This window comes from Anolis sagrei, chromosome 1, assembly GCF_037176765.1.
Source record: "Anolis sagrei isolate rAnoSag1 chromosome 1, rAnoSag1.mat, whole genome shotgun sequence".
Taxonomy (NCBI): Eukaryota; Metazoa; Chordata; class Lepidosauria; order Squamata; family Dactyloidae; genus Anolis; species Anolis sagrei.
In genome coordinates, this window is record NC_090021.1 from 51598026 (window position 1) to 51614952 (window position 16927).

At 36.6% G+C, this 16927-nt stretch overlaps 1 protein-coding gene across 4 annotated transcripts in view; it reads right to left on the reverse strand.

Moving 5' to 3' along the window:
* Nucleotides 1-16927, reverse strand: part of CRIM1 (cysteine rich transmembrane BMP regulator 1) — a 128483-nt gene that overhangs the window by 17475 nt on the left and 94081 nt on the right. For all 4 annotated transcript variants that reach the window (XM_067464553.1, XM_067464547.1, XM_067464549.1 and 1 more), the window contains 2 exons: nt 6889-7017; nt 2594-2750 (listed from right to left, as the gene is read on the reverse strand). In XM_067464553.1, coding sequence (XP_067320654.1) covers nt 2594-2750; nt 6889-7017 — 286 coding nt within the window. The remainder of the gene's footprint in view (nt 1-2593; nt 2751-6888; nt 7018-16927) is intronic.

Genomic DNA, 16927 nt, shown 5'->3' on the forward strand with positions numbered 1-16927 from the left:
ATATCTTTATTAAACAAAACATATCCATATTTATAAAGATAAATATAACACACATACTATGTAATAAAACTAGATTGCAGACTGAGAAATTATGTAGCTCCAACTCTCTAGGTTCATTTTCCCAGATAAGGGCAAAAAGAGAACCAAGAATCTAATTCCAGGCATAATGCATTATCAAATGTTCAAGTGCAACCATTCTCTTATCCACTAGATGGGGTGCCTCTACAGATCCAGACTGACTGAACTACAGAACAATGTGCTGTTTTCTTCCCAGACTTCCTTAAATTAAGATGAAGAGAGTGTTATTTCTTTCCCGGGGAAAAAAACTACTCTTATCTACAGATTGGAAACAATGTGTTACCTATAAAATGTTACATTAAAGGATAACATTGACAATGTTTCTTTTTAAAAGTAAAAATGATTGATCACATTTCAGGATAGAACATTTTAGACTACTCATGTTTTGTTGAAGAATCCATCCATAACTGGATCTAAAATTAAGCACTCTGCCACATTGTCACTTGTGATTAGAAACAATGTCTCCAAAATTCATTACTATCTAACTTCATGACATGCAGATTTTAAAAACTAAAAAAATGCCTGGGATAAGAACTGTCCCACCCAATCTTTTGATGTTGTCAGTGGAGTAAATGTTTGTACCATCCAATCCTAATGGATGGAGGTTAAGAAGATTAAAAAGATTAAAAAGATTGTATGAATCTATGTATGAAGATTAAAAAATGATCTTGAACTTGGAAACAGACAAAATACAAGTATAGCTCTTAAGACATCAGTCACATGTTGCCATAGACCAGTGGCTCTCAACTTGTGGGTCCCCAGATGTTTTGGCCTTCAACTCCTAGAAATCCTAATAGCTGGTAAACTGGCTGGGATTTCTGGGAGTTGAAGGCCAAAACACCTTGGGACCAATAGGTTGAAAACCACTGCTATAGACCAATTTGGTCAGAATTGTGGATGCTGCATTCTGGACCAATGGCAGAATCTGGTCTTCGTGTAACTAAGGAAGGGTAAGCAGAAAGTATACCCCTGGTTGATTTGCTGTGGGTCAGAATGTGTTCTGAGTCCCCAAACTATTTAACAACAGTAACAACAACGTGCTCCCCCGCCTCATAGACTGGTTTAAGAATTTTGCAGTAACTGGGAGTAAACATTTGTACTGGGAGCTCATCTGTGCTCTGATACACAAAACAGATTCATAGATTTAGATTATTTGTATGTCTTTTGCATTTTGTCATTGATTATGAATCTTGTAGTTCTGATTTTAAAAAATAGCCCTCACAATAGCTAGATCTGATTTCTCTAGATACAATATACTAAATTCAGATGTTGGTTTCCAAACTAGTAAACCTGCTGTATGGTAAATAAGCACTCATTTAATCCCACTGATTAAATGGGTGCATTCCAGTTGAAAGAAGAAACTAGATTTAGGCCAAAGAGTGTACTAGACAAAAGATATGTACACACTCAGAATCAATGGCATTATCTGACCACCCCAACACTTCCTGACTATGAAAACAAATCTTTTAGGTAAGTAGTGCCAAACAGGTTTATTTACTATTCTCAAACTGGGAGAAAGGTGAGAAGCTGTCTGTTGCCTACATCTTTGTACACAGCTGTGTTAAGCACATCCTTAATGCTACTACAACAAAGACCATTGTCGTATATTTCAATAGTCTCTTGGGACAGATAGGGAAAAGAGAAATCTCTTAAAACATAATTTATATATTGGCAACAACACTTAGACAACTCCCAGCACATTCATGGTGTGTTAAATATGATAAGGTGAAGAGAAGATTCCAGAAGAATATATCAAAGTGCTGAAAACAGTCCCCTGACTCATTGGAGTAGGAAGGACTAAACACGTCCTTTCAACTTTTTTTTTTTGGTATTGTAGCTTTTACTAGCTTTAATATTTATTTCTGACTCCGAGTTTAGTTGAGATGTATAAATAATAACAAAACATAAAATAGCTAAGAATTGAGCTGGCATATTGTTAGGCATGAGGTACTGGGATCACATCTAAAACATTCTGAAATTCTGTTTTTATTAACTAAAACTACTGTAAACTTAAAAGAAAGCATAGAGATTACTCTTATCTTTCTAACCAGAAAAATGTAAAGAGATCTACTATCCAATAAAGCTGGAAGGAAGCCATATAAATATTGAAGTCTTGTAAAAGAGTACATCAGTTCATTTTTTTAATTATCTGGTTTTTTTTTTTTGAATTTTTTCCTTTAATGTAATATACCAAAGGACTGAGAAAATTAATAGTGAATATGACAAAGTGCATTTCACTAAAGATAAAACAATATTAAAAATGAACATTAATAGGTACTTTCTTAAAAATATTTAGTGGACTTAAAAAAAAAAAGAAACTGGAAGAATCCATACACAGAATGTATGGTCAATCCATTTTGGTTGACCAAATAGGTGGAAGGTAGGACTGCAGTTTTTGGTGTGTATAATCAAAAGGAAATTCTACTGTTATTTTACAGCTTCTTCATTCAAAAATATACTTGTTCACTTAAAACATCTTATTTTCTATCCATGAGTATAATGTAAGCATACGTACAAGTATCCATATGGACAGTCCTTGTCACATGCTATTGGTTTGCATTTCTTTGGTCTTGGGCGGCACTGGCAGATCTTACAATCGTGGGCATCAGTCTGGAAACCGAAGGCACAATCCAAAGAACAACCTGACATGAGATCATTACACATTTCCTCTCCTGTAAAAAAACACATGGAGTTTAGCAAAGACTAATAACACTCATCTCAGAAAGAAATATACATAACAATGAAGACTACCTTGGCATTAGAGATGTTACATAGTGTGGATTTTGCCCATATACTCCAATTTGCTTAATTATGCATTTACATGCACACATTAAAATCTCAAAACAATGTAACAGTGCACTTATAATTTTGCTTCCCATTTATTTTGAACTAGTATACAATTTTATGTTATTCAATTCTGAATCATTTAACAGGAAGTCTGAACTTTGAATGATAATGAAACGTTATTTATTTTAAAAAACTGAATAAAAGACTGCCATCCTTTAGCTTTTCTTGTTCCATTTGGATAAGCTTGTACTTTTGGCCGACTCATTTGTATTTATAGTCGTACATTAATTGTGCATGATATGACAGAGAAAAAGACCTTTAAAAACAGCTCCAGATCCCTGGAATCCAATTAGTTCTTTTTTTTCTTTTTTCTTTTTTTTTTTACTCCTGACCTAGTCTAACTCCTTCACCTACATGCTTCTGTGTTTCCAGAATCTTCAGCTTTAGGTCCAACTGTCCCCTTTGTCTCCCTGGCATACCTTGCAACCATTCCTTCTGGATGTGTATTTAGAAACTCTGAGATTTGCTGCTTCTGATAATTAACGTTTTCAAAGTCCTAGACTTTCCTGTACGAATTGGCATGTTACTGAACAGATTTTCCAGTTAGTTCCACCAATTTCACAAGGCATAGATGTACACAGATAGTGAAATAAGCCACCACACACATTCATGTATAATTCATGAATATAACTTCACTTATAAGTCAAAGACGGGTTTTGGGGCCAAATTATGGGTTTTGATATGAACATGGATAAGCTAGGAGTTATTGAGAATAGAGGAGAAAACACCAATGCCAACTCAGGGGGCTAACCGCCCCTGACTACCTTCACAATTTCTTTGCATAGGCATTCAAAAAGGCCAGATGGGGTGCTATAGTTGAGAAGTAGAGGGGTTGGGACTTCTCCCACAATTAACTAAGCTCTCATTTTTCACCATTCCACTTAGAGAAGAAGATGGGTATTTAATAAGAGTTAAGGTTACACTGAACAGTGACTCTGGTTTTCAGACTGATTTTTGGACTAACGTTTCTAGGGTAGCTTAAAGTGATAATACATGTACATTACAGAGTGTTGATGCTAACAGTTCTGCTGTCCAGGCTGAGGATCCTTGGATCCTAATGGGGTCAACCCAATGTCAGACTCCCAAAGCTTGGATACTGCTTGAACTCCTGGCATGTGTGGAGTGTGCTTTAATAGGGAGGTTTTAAAGACCAATGTTTTGAATCTCTGCATGTGATATTATAAAGCAGAGCATGTGGGCAAAAGGATTTGATAGAATGGTTGACTCCCTCACTGCTTGTAGCTTCTCTGTTCAAAATGTAGCCTTTCTCAAGGACCATATACAAGGAAGAAGCAATCACTGAATTTACCTATATAAATAAAAATGTAATGTTCGTTTGTGGGATTAACAGAACTTAATAACCACTGGACAAATTGACACCAAATTTGAACACAAGACACCTACCAAAGCAATCTATGTCCATATAACCCTTTGGCCTCAAGGAGACTGAAACGGGCCTATATTAGGTTGACACTTTGCCATTTCAGTTGTGTATTGATAGTATAGAAACCAGCTCTTCCTCTTTTCTTTCTTTCCCATTTCTCCACAATGGGCCACAGCAATGCGTGGCCGGGTACAGCTAGTACTATATACTGCTGTGATCTGACATTCCATTGTAACAATCTTTGACCATTCTGCAGTATTTTCTGACTCACAGTAACCTATGCCAAATCTATCATGGGATTTTCCAGGTGCAATTCGTTCAGAGGGTGTGTGTGCATGCCACTACCTACCTTTGAAACTGAGAAAGCATGACTTTCTCAAGGTCTCACATTATGCGAATAAACTCAAATCACACCACCTTGTATCTTTCTAATCCATACCCACTCTCAAGGCTACTTTTTCCATAAAGCCTTTGACAAATTACTTGCACTGCCTCTAACATAATCAAGCCTGGAATAAAGCACAACCAAGAGCAGTGATCACATTTTGGTGTCTTGCCTACTCTATTGTCACTACATCTTTTCTGTTTCACTTGTGTCAAGTTCAAGATTGCAAATTATTTGAAGCTGGAAAAAGTATTTTCCAGGATCTGCAAACTTATTTATGCGAGTGGATGCTGACATATAGGGCATAATCTATTGAACTAACTCCTACATTTTAGAATTATGGAAGGAAGTAAACTGTTACTCTTTAAATAATAGATGGAGTTTGCTTAAAACTACCTATGTGTATCCTGCAGAAACCAGAAGACTGAAATCTTAACTAGGAAGTTAGAACAAATAGCGGCCACACATTTTAACTGAGAACATCACAGCTTCTCTAGTGTTTCCTTGTTTGAGGTGCCTTTTCCGTATGGCACTTTGGACAAAAGGGACTTGTGACCCGAAAACTACATGATCTCAACTTAAAAGATAATACCATCATTCACTGTTAAAAATAGCGTTCTTATCTGCCACCTTGTTCGAAGCTCAGTTTCATCTAAATTTATTTAAGAAACTCCATCTATTATTTAAAGAGTAACAGTTTACTTCCTTTCATAATGTTTTAATCCTAAAATGTAGGAGTTAGTTCAATTTCTAAAAAGTAGAGAGTATGATGGGGAATAGAGTTATGGATTTTGTAATGGATTGGTAGCTGTGAAGATAAGAATTCCACTGATCCTAAGTGTATGGTTTAGATACGGAATCAATCTATATTAGTTTTCCTATAAATTTGCCAGCAATACTACAATAACGTATTCCTCCAAATGTGATAGCAGCATACAAGTCCTCCATTCTCACAAAATAAATAACTTTAATTGCTTAGTATATTTTTTCTGGACTGTTGGAAGTAGGGTTTAAACTGGAGATGATTCTTTCCTCATGCTGATATATCTCAAAAAGTTTGACCTTGAAACATCCCAATGAAGAGCAGCAGTAACTAAGTAAGTAGTCACATACAATTTCTCACTTATTTTTTGAGACTTCATGAGCCCTGACAAGTTAACTGAACAGAGGAATACTGCAAACTGCTTTATTTTGAGTCAGATCATGGGTCCATCTAACTTAGTACTGTCAACTTCAATTGGCAACAGCACTTCAAGTTTTCAAACAGAGTTGTTTCCTAGCTCAATCATGAGATTCTTGGCATTCCTTTGTGTCATTTTATCCAAGTATTAACCATGTTTGACCCCGCTCAGCTTCTAAAATCAGATGAGATGGGGCATATTCAGGGTGATGCAACAGCATTTGAAGTATGTTGGCATCAGCAGCCCAGGATGGCAACGAAAACGTTCTTTATCCATGGATAGGGCTGTCTAAGTGACTCAATACTTTATAAAGTTGTACTGGTACGAAACCATATCTGCAGTACCTTAAAATGTGACACAAATATGCTTCTAAGTACAAATACAATGTATTTCCATCATCCATCCAAAACTTTATGTCCTACCTTTCTCCCAAGCTAGTATTCAAGGCATCTTGCAAAGAAATATTATACAATAAATACATATTGAAACATACAAAATCAAGATTTAATAATAATATAATTCAAACAAATTAAAATCTTACTTAAAAAAAATTAAAAACAACAAAAAAGCAATTTTTGTTAAAATCAGTTTCCAAAAGCTTTCTGGAAAGGAAGCACTTAACCTATCACAAAAAGAAGGAGCCATTCTAAGTTCCCTAGGGAATGAGTTCCAAAATGTGGGAGCAGCTAAAAAAGCTTTTTCCTGTGTTTCCACCAATAGTAGCTCTGAAGATGAAGTGATAGAGAGAAATGCCTCTGCTGCATATCTTTGGGCTTGGGAAGCCTCATATAAAAAGATAAAAAAACTCTTTAATAACCTGTTTGTATTACATAGGTAATGGCAGAAATGCATTGTCCCACTGAAACCTGATGAACAATCAAGAATGAGTAAGTTTGTGTATGAGGTGATTCAATATTGAAGAAAAATCAAAATGATATTGTTAACATTTTGAAACTGATTTGGTCAACTGATGTTTTTTGAAACTGGGAATTCAATGCCATATGTATACTTACTTGTTTTGCACTGGCAGATGCGACAACCATTTTGGTCTACTCTGAAATCGTAAACACAATCCATCTCAGTTAATGTGCAGTTCATTAGAGGATAACATGTGGGTGGACCTATTGTGATGTATGTTGGCTCTAGCAAAGAAACAAAGAATATAGTATTATAAATTTGAACATTACACAAGAAAAATGATGTTATATCAAAATAATTAGTGGAAATGCTTGTTGGGAAAAAACATGTGTGAAAAATGTAATCAATAATAACAATAATAATTTATTACCCATCTCTCCTTGCTTCTCAAGGCAGATTATACCATTGTTAAAAACAGCGAGGTAAAAAAAAAGTTTGACAATACTTGCAGCACAACTATATTTTAATTTCCCAGGCCATAATGATCACTTGATATGAGTCTGAGATTTTTTCATGCATGTGTTACCTTTTTAAACAAATCCTATTGCTCTTCAGGTAACGATACATTATATATTCATGTATAATCATAAGCAAAAACCCTGTCATTATTATTTCTCAGCTATACATTTGTCAGTAATACAAGATTTGACATGAATGCTCGATGTGACAAACATACTTAATGACTGAGGCAGGTGCAATTCTGTATTTCCAGAACAGACACAGAACTTCATAAAAACCTGCCCTTTATTCTTAACTTAATTGTTGTAATTAGTTTTGAAGTTCATTTGGTACATTTACAGGCCAGTACACGCAGCAAAGAGAGTAGATGTTAGCAAACATTTTTTTCAGGTATATCTGATGTGAAATTATAAATATGTTGTCAAGTAAGAACAATTCAAGCAGATGTTTCTGGAAGGTCATGATGTACATGACACGTGCTTTGTTGTATACTCAATGCAGGTTTCCCAGTAAAACCTATGTTTTATAGGGACCTATGTAGGCTCTTGTGGGTCACAATCAAAATATGTATGGCCTACAAACCAACAGAACTTTAGGGGAAATTTGAGGAAGTTTAATAATAAATTTTCATTTGTAAAAAATATATATGCAAGAATATGGTCCACTACACTAATTACTAACATGTTAATAATTTCAAGTACTTTTAGAATTTATTTGTACACAACAGAAATAAGTCTGTGCTTGGCTGCCATCTGTCAGGGGTGATTTGAATGCAATATTCCTGCTTCTTGGCAGGGGGTTGGACTGGATGGCCCATGAGGTCTCTTCCAACTCTTTGATTCTATGATTCTATATAGAATATTTCCATTAGTAGAATAAAAGAAAGCAAGTGATTTAATATTCCTCAATCAAAAAGAATATTACTATATGCAGTGTATTATGACAAAAAAAATCTGATTTCTATATTTTTATTAGTAACTTAAGACGATTATTTTTAATACTAGCAAATTTCCGAGTAACCTTCATTGGGAAGATTAATGTAAATGTTCATGTTCCGTAACTGTCTTAAAATTTGAATATATACCTAGTGTTGCTTGGGATAGGCATTTTATAATGCTATTTATTAGAAATACTCATTGTTTGCTTTCTGATTTTATCAATAGTCCCATTAGAAAATGCATACCCATATCATGGGATCTTTTATAAAATTGTACAGTTAATGACCGACAGCTCCCATCTGCCTCAGATCTGACAGGGCTTCAAATCCCACCAGCCCCAGATTTTGCCAGACTGCAACTAAGAGCTCTCCTCCTAACTGGTCAAATGGCGCAGATGTCTTGTTGAGCCACAACTCCCATCTTCCTCAACCTGCCAAGGAGAGGTTACAAGGAGAGTTGCACCTCCTGTTGTGGGTAGTAATAACACGGCTCTCTGAATGTGGCTGGAATACAACTCCCATCATCATCTACAAAGTGCCCCTAACCCTGCTAGTATTTAAAGTTGGATCATGAAATATATTTGTTCCAAGTTTGGTTCAGATCAATTGTGGGTGGGATTAATGCAGCTCTCTGGATGTGGCTGGACTACAAGACCTGTCATCCTTTACCAGTTGAAAACCCATCAGTATTTTTGGCATCATGATTGAATGTGTACCAAGTTTGATCAGGGCCTTTGTGGAATTAAACAAACCTACATGCATACAAATACAAACACACACACAAACCTACTTTGACTCTTAAATATATATAGATAGTTTGATATATTCTACACAAAATCTGTTAGTTTTTAGTGGAATAGCTTAGTAAGAGTTATTTAGTACTGAATCCTGTTAAAGTTGCAGAAGAGAGGGAACATATATAAAGAATGTCTAATAGTTACTGAATTCTGGGAACAGTGGGTAAAAGGATTAGTTTGATTTTAGAAGCAGTGGGAAGTAGTTTTTCAAAGTATTTATACTGGGAACCATCCAGCTTTGTGGAATTTAAGGGAAAAACCCACACAAATGGCTTGGATTAGCACTGTTTGCTATAAATGGGGATAATATATAAATGGAAATACATTTGTGGGATCAATCCTTATTTTTCTCTCTTACAAAAACATAGCCACACTATGTTGGAGTCAGTAAATCTTGTATAAAGTTGAAAGAGGAATAAGAGAAGATAAAAATATGTGAATTATTTTGGAGAAATACATTACCAAGACAATACCAATGAGATTCTTTGAGTTGACTGACACCAAAGGTGGTCTCTTTCTGGTGGCAAGTCAAAACAGGGATTTTTATTATAGCCTTTGGGGACGAATTTATTTTAAAGTATATCTATACAGGGATTTTAAACTGCTGTCATTTTTAAAGTGGTTTAGCTGTTGATATTTTTAGTATGTCTTCATCTTGTTTAAATTAGGCATGATGTTTTAGATTGTTTACATCACGCTGCCTAGACCTCCAATGATAAAGGGTGGTACGGAATTGTGTTATAAAATAATAAATTTAATAAACAAATTGTTTGTTTTTTCTTCTTTTCTTTTGTTTTACATTAATACTTGTTTAATTTTTATTTTGTTCTGTACATAGTTGTTTAAAAGGGAATTCCTATGAGTTTAAGATTCACAAGACCTAAAGTCTTGCATTTAAGTCAGTCAGTAAAAGGGTATTTCACCTCCAATTGGGGGGGGGGGGGAAGCATATTAAAATGTAATTTTAAGAACAAATGCTATGTTTTTAATAATTTGGAAGAAACTACTATGTCAGCTACTGAAAAAAATGGTGCCTATATCAAAATACAGTTGGTCCTCCACTTTTATGGGTTTTATTATTTGCAGAATTGATTTATTATAATGTTTTCTATAAGAATCTCCATGTCACTGATGGCTTTGAGCCCATCTTTAAATCTCTTTTCCTGTCCACCAACATTCCGTTTTCCATTCTTGAGTTCGGAGTAGAGCAACTGCTTTGGGAGACATTGGTCGGGCATCCGGACAACGTAGCCAGTCCAGCAGAGTTGATGGCGGAGGACCATCGCTTCAGTGCTGGTGGTCTTTGCTTCTTCCAGCACGCTGACATTTGTCCGCTTGTCTTACCAAGAGATTTGCAGGATCTTCCAGAGGCAGCGCTGATGAAATCATTCTAGGAGTTGCATGTGACATCGGTAGACAGTCCACATTTCGCAGGCATATAGCAGAGTTGGGAGGACAATAGCTTTACAAACAAGCACCTTGGTATCCCTACGGATGTCCCGGTCCTCAAACACACTCTGCTTCATTAGGAAAAATGCTGCACTCCCAGAGCCCAGGCGGTGTTGTATTTTGGTGTCGATGTTGAATTTGGTGGAGAGGTGGCTGCCAAGGTAGCGGAAATGGTCAACATTTTCTAATGTTACACCATTAAGCTGTATCTCTGGCATTGGAGAGAGATTGGCTGGTGACTGCTGGAAGAGTGCTTTGGTTTTCTCGATGTTCAGTGACAGGCCGAGTTTCTTGTATGCTTCTGCGAAGGTGTTTAGAGTGGCTTGTAGGTCTTCTTCTGAATGCGCACAGATGACGTTGTCATCAGGCATACTGGAGTTCTATAACAAATGTTGTTGTAACCCTGGTTTGGGCTTTCAGTCTGCTGAGGTTAAATAGCTTGCCATCTGTCCGATAGATGATTTCCACAAGATGAAGTCATTCCATGAAGTCATTCCATGTTCCGAAGTTCATTTTTATTATGTTTAACTTGCTGTCCACGAGATCTCCAAGATCTTTTTCACATGTACTGCTGTTGAGCCAGGTGTCTCCCATTCTGTATCTTTGCATTTCATTTTTTCTGCCTAAGTGGAGTATCTTGCATTTGTCACTGTTGAATTTCATTCAGTTAGTTTTGGCCCATCTCTCTAATCTGTTTAGATCGTTTTGAATTCTGCTCCTGTCTTCTGGGGTATTAGCTATCCCTCCCAATTTGGTGTCATCTGCAAACTCGAGGATCATGCCTTCTAAGCCTTCATCTAAGTCATTTATAAAGATGTTGAACAGGACCGGGTCCAGGAAGGAACCCTGCAGCACTCCGCTTTTCACTTCTTTTCAGAATGAAGAGGAAGCATTGGTTAGCACCCTCTGGGTTCATTTGCTTAACCAATTACAGATCTATCTAACCATAGTTTTACCTAGCCCACATTTAACTAATTTGTTTACCAGAAGGTCATGGGGGACCTTGTTGAAGGCCTTACTGAAATCCAGATATGCTATATCCACAGCATTCCCTGCATCTACCCAGCTTGTAACTCTATCGGGGGGAAAAGAGATCAGATTAGTCTGGCACGACTTGTTTTTGGTAAATCCATGTTGACTATTAGCAATGACTGCATCTGATTCTGTTTGCAGACCACTTCCTTAACAATCTTTTCTAGAATCTTGCCTGGTATCGAAGACAGGGACCACATTTGCCCTTCTCCAATCTGCCGGGACTTCTCCTGTTCTCCAAGAACTCTCAAATATTGCCAGTGGTTCCTAAATGACTTCAGTTAGTTCCTTCAATACTCATGGGTGTAGTATTGTTAGAGTGGCCAGGTATTCATGGATGACTTGCTTTCCAATTTGGGGTTGGATTTTCCCTAATGCAATCCATCTTGCTGAGGTTGAGGATGATTTTAATTTTATGAGAAGACTGAGGCAAAGAAGGCATTCCCTATCCCCTGTCAGCATCACCCCATTTTCTCCTCACAGAGGCCCTATCTCCTCCAAAGAAGCCCTTTTTATTGTGTTTTATATCCTTGGCAAGCCTGAGCTCATTTTGTGCTTTAGCCTTGTGAACTTTTTCCCTACAGGAGTTGTTTGTTTGAATTCTTCTTTGGTGATTTCTCCCCTTTTCCACTTCTTGTGCATGTCTCTTTTGAGTCTTGGCACAGTTAGAAGTTATTTGGACATCTATTCTGGCTTTTTTTGCACTTGTCATATTTTTTCTCTTTGTTGGCATCGTTTGCAACTGTGCTTTGAGTATTTCACTCGTGAAATACTTCCATTCTGAACTCCCTTGTCTTTTAGTATCGGTGTCCATGGAATACCACTCAGTATTTCCTTAATTTTTTAAAAGTAAGCTCTGCTTAAGTCCAGAATGTGGGTTTGACTTGTCTTAGTTTCGGCCTTCCTTCATATCACAAACTGCAGAGGAGCACATGGTCACTTGCCCCGAAGGATCCGACCACTTCAACTGCATTGATCAGGTCCTCAACATTTGTTAGGATGAGACTGAGAGTATCTGATCCCCTTGCTGCCTCCTCTACCTTCTGGACCATAAAATTGTCTGCAAGGCAAGCAAGGAATTTGTTCGACTTCGTACTCTTGGCTGAGTTTGTTTTCCAACAAATATCAGGATAGTTGAAATTGCCCATGACTACTATAGCTCTTCTTTGTGCCTGTTTGGTCAACTGTTGACAGAAAGCTTTGTCGAGTTTTTCATCCTGGCTTGGAAGTCTGTAGTAGCCACCCACAACGAGATCTTTTTGAGTCCCGGTTCCCTTGATTCTTATCCAGATGCTTTCAAGCTGGTTTCCCAGATTGCAGCCTTGCATCTTTTCTGCAATGTAACTGTTTTTCACATATATGGCTACTCCCCCCACCTCTCCCCTTTGTTCTGTTTCTGTGAAAGAGGTTATAGCCCTCAATGTCTACATTTCAGCGATACGAATCATCCCACCCCTTTTATAAGTTATAAAAGAAGACAAAATACATAATTTCACCCCTGCCTGCTAAAGTGCAGCAGAAAAAAAAAGCTTGGGTGAGTGGGTAAACTAAGCTCTTTTCACTCCACTGGACAAGACTCAACAAATAAAGCCAGTTCAGCTACTGACAGACTTCTGGCTATTTGAATACACAAACAGTTAAGCTTGAAAAAGCCTGTATGATCACATGATTTATACTAGCCTTTCACTGCTGCCCATGATAAACTGCAGAAGAAAGACTGAATGCATAGATGAAGAGACAAGGGGTGGGAAAATATCAGTCTGTCTCTGTATATTTTAGAAGTAATTCTAAATATCAAAATCAGGAAAGAACTGGATATGGCAAAGAAGATTGCTAATATTATAGATTACAATGAATAGAAAAGTATGGCTATGGTAAAGAAAGCTTCTACTGTACTGAGAGCAATGGAATGCAACTGTAACTGTAAAAGCCATTGAAATATTCTACATGTCCATAATCTTTTGTAAAATTCATCTTATGATTTTATTCTTCATTTTATTTTTCTATCTCTTTTAAATGTGTTAAAAGACATCTTATCTTTTAAAAAAAATTAGAGGATTTTAAAATACCATATATTCCGGCATATAAGACAACTGGGTGTATAAGACAACCGCCAACTTTTCCAGTTAAAATATAGAGTTTGGGATATACTCGCCATATAAGACTACCCCTCTTCGGGTTTTTTTTTGAAATAATTTTTATTAATGTATCACCATTACTACATTTGTTATACATGTGCTATTGCTGTTACATATTGTTCAACCATTCTTTAACATTTTATTTTCTTATTTTGCTTAGACATTTCCCCCCCATTTATTCCCCCACCACTGTGCTCCCCTCCCCCCGTCTCAAGCCCCAGTTTTTACATATCATCTGTCCAAAATCTCCTTTCTTCTTGTGACGGTAACTTCCCTTCCTTATTTTTTAAACCATGCACAACAAATTTTCCCCATACTGCATCAAAGTCGCTTTGTTTCCAAGTACCTTTTTAAACCCTTAATATACATGTCAATTTATCATTTATTGCTAATTTTCATGCTTCCTTATACCACTCCTCTATTTGTATATTCATTTCTTTTTTCCAATTCCTTGCTATAAGCAGTCTTGCTATTGTTAATAAATTTGTTATCGCTTCTTTATCCTCCTTTTCCAATTGCTTATTATTATATATTGATAATAAGGCTATACTAGGACTTTTATCAATTTTCATATTCAAATCCCCGATACCTATTCTGCATTATTCTTAGATACAAAACAATGTTTTTCATATGTATTTTCTTTAAAAATGCCATGAATTTCTATAAATTGTTTCTGTTATTGGCAACTTGATTGATGATTCCCTTCATAATTATTTTTCCCCTTATAAGCCAAATACTGAATCAATTTCTAGCAACTTTTTCTCTACAATTCACTTTCATAACATTTACCTGGTTCAATCAACAGCAGCTTAGACCTCAGTAATGCACACATGAAATAAAGATTTTGGTCCGATGTGCACTGGGTCAGACTAGGCTGATTATATATAGGCAGAAACAGTCTGCACCCTTCATAAAATCTGTCATGATAAAATAATCCAACAATAATAGATATATCTGGAAGTACCTTAACAGAATATATAGTAAAGACAATATACCACATTATAGCTTTAAATCTTTCATTATCACAAATTGTGTACACCACATTGTGTAAAGCATCACATTTATTTATTTATTTACGATATTTCTATCCCGCCTTTCTCAGACCGAAGGCGACTCAAGGTGGCAAAATACTGTCCACTATAAAAAGGAACAGCTATTCAAAAGAAGAAATGTTGCTAAAAATAAAAACAAAATAACTGACAATCCCTAAGGAACAATATTTTCTTCCTTGTGTTCTATGCCAAGAAATGAGAAAGTTACAGAATTGCTCCAGAACACAAAAGTCCATCAGCATGAATCAAATCTGTACCAAAACACCATGAATCAACTCTGTATCAAAACACTAATAGGTTTTCCACCCACTTAAAGATGGACAAGAGGGAGCCAGATTGAATAGTCCCTACTGATTAGTTGATGGGTGTACACAAAAAAACATATGTTCATGTTGTCCTCTGACTCAGCAGGCAGGGACCTCTAAACTCTCTTTCCGGAAAGCATTTTATTCCCACTCCCTTAAAAAAAAAACACTACTACTATTCAATCTGCAAACTGAAGAAAGGAATAAAACCAATATATTCTCTTCCTACATGTTTTGATAGTATTTCTAGCATTGAAATGAGAAAAATGTTTTACAGTGAAAGGTGAACAGGTGCATATCGTATGTACTACTATACAGGAATGTGACCAGTTATAAGTAGTTGCCACTATACATTGTATTTTGTAACAAAAACTACCTGTGTCGAAAAAGAAAAAAAATACAGTGGGATTTAATTTAAAAGTCAGAAACAGTGAATACCAAATTAGAAAAGGGAAATTTAAAGCATTTAAGTTCTAAAAATGAGTGTGCCTTACAACTACTGTATATACTCATGGATAATTCTAGAAATCTTAGTTAAAATATTTAACCTCAAAATTCTGGGTCAACTTATCCATCAGTCAATGTCAGTACTGTATCTTAACCTTATGAAAAAAATGAACTATCCCCTTCATAGTAAAGCGGCAAAAAGGCATGAGTACCCTCTACAACAGTGGTTCTCAACCTGGGGTCTCCAGATGCTTTTAGCCTTCAACTCCCAGAAATCCTAACAGCTGGTAAACTGGCTGGGATTTCTGAGAGATGTAGGCCAAAAACATCTGGGGACCCAGGTTGAGAACCACTGCTCTACAATGTCCACCATAGCTTTTGGCCTTTCTGTATGCCTAAGTAAGAAAAAAGCAGAGGTGATGGCCAGGGGTGACTACCATCTAAGGTACTGCTGGTGCTTTCCCCTCTCAGGGGAATAACCCTTGATTTATTCATGGTTCACATCAAAATTGATAATTTTGGCCCATAAACCTGACCTAAATGTATACCCGGGGTTGGCTTATACATCCAGGCATGGGCAAACTTTGGCCCTCCAGGTATTTGGACTTCAACTCCCACAATTACTAACAGCTGGTAAGCTGGCTGAGATTTCTGGAAGCCCTGGAGGGCCAAAATTTGCTCATGCCTGGTATATACAATAATACCACTATAAAAGTAACCTCTACCCCATTTATGTGTTCTTTTCCTTTCCCTTCCCAGTTGCTCTCCTAAATAAGCCCTGAAACATCAAGGTTCTCCAAAACAGCAAAGGATGTGATGCAGAACAAGAAAAGATGAACTGACAAAGAAGTAGAGGATCTCCGGAACATGAGAACTACTGTCTTTCCTCTCATATAGATCACATTTGGATAGAAGCCACTTGAGCAAACATTACTTTGAGAAGTTTTACATATCTATTTTATTGTTCACTTTGTAGTTATCTGCCTTCAAATTGTTTCTAACTTACGACAGCCCTAAGGCAAACCTTCCACAGAGGGGTTTTTTTTGGGCAAGGTTTGTTAAGAAGGGATTTGCCTTTGCCTTCTTCTGAGACTAAGAAAGTATGACTTGCCCAAAGTCCCCCAGTGAATTTCCATGGCTGAGTGGGATTTGAACCCAGATCTCCAGAGTGATAGTCCAATACTCAAACCATGGAAGATACTGGCTCTACAGTGTTATAAAGACATTCTCAGATTCAAAGAACTGAGCAGCAGCAACTCTATTTAGCTGTTAAATCAAGTTAAATACTTTCTTTTTCCCCCCTGACAAACCTATTCCTTAATGAACTTTTAAAGTTTCCATGTTCTTTACAGAATGTTGTCTGTCTTCCAAAAAAAGTTAAATACTGCCTCCTGACTGCTGAATATGAGTTTACTTAAGCTTCCTGGAAAAACATTCACATCATTCCAAGGGTGACTAAATGTTTTCCATCCTCATAGTTAGCATTCCAGACAGCTTTTCTTTTCCCTGAGTTCATTA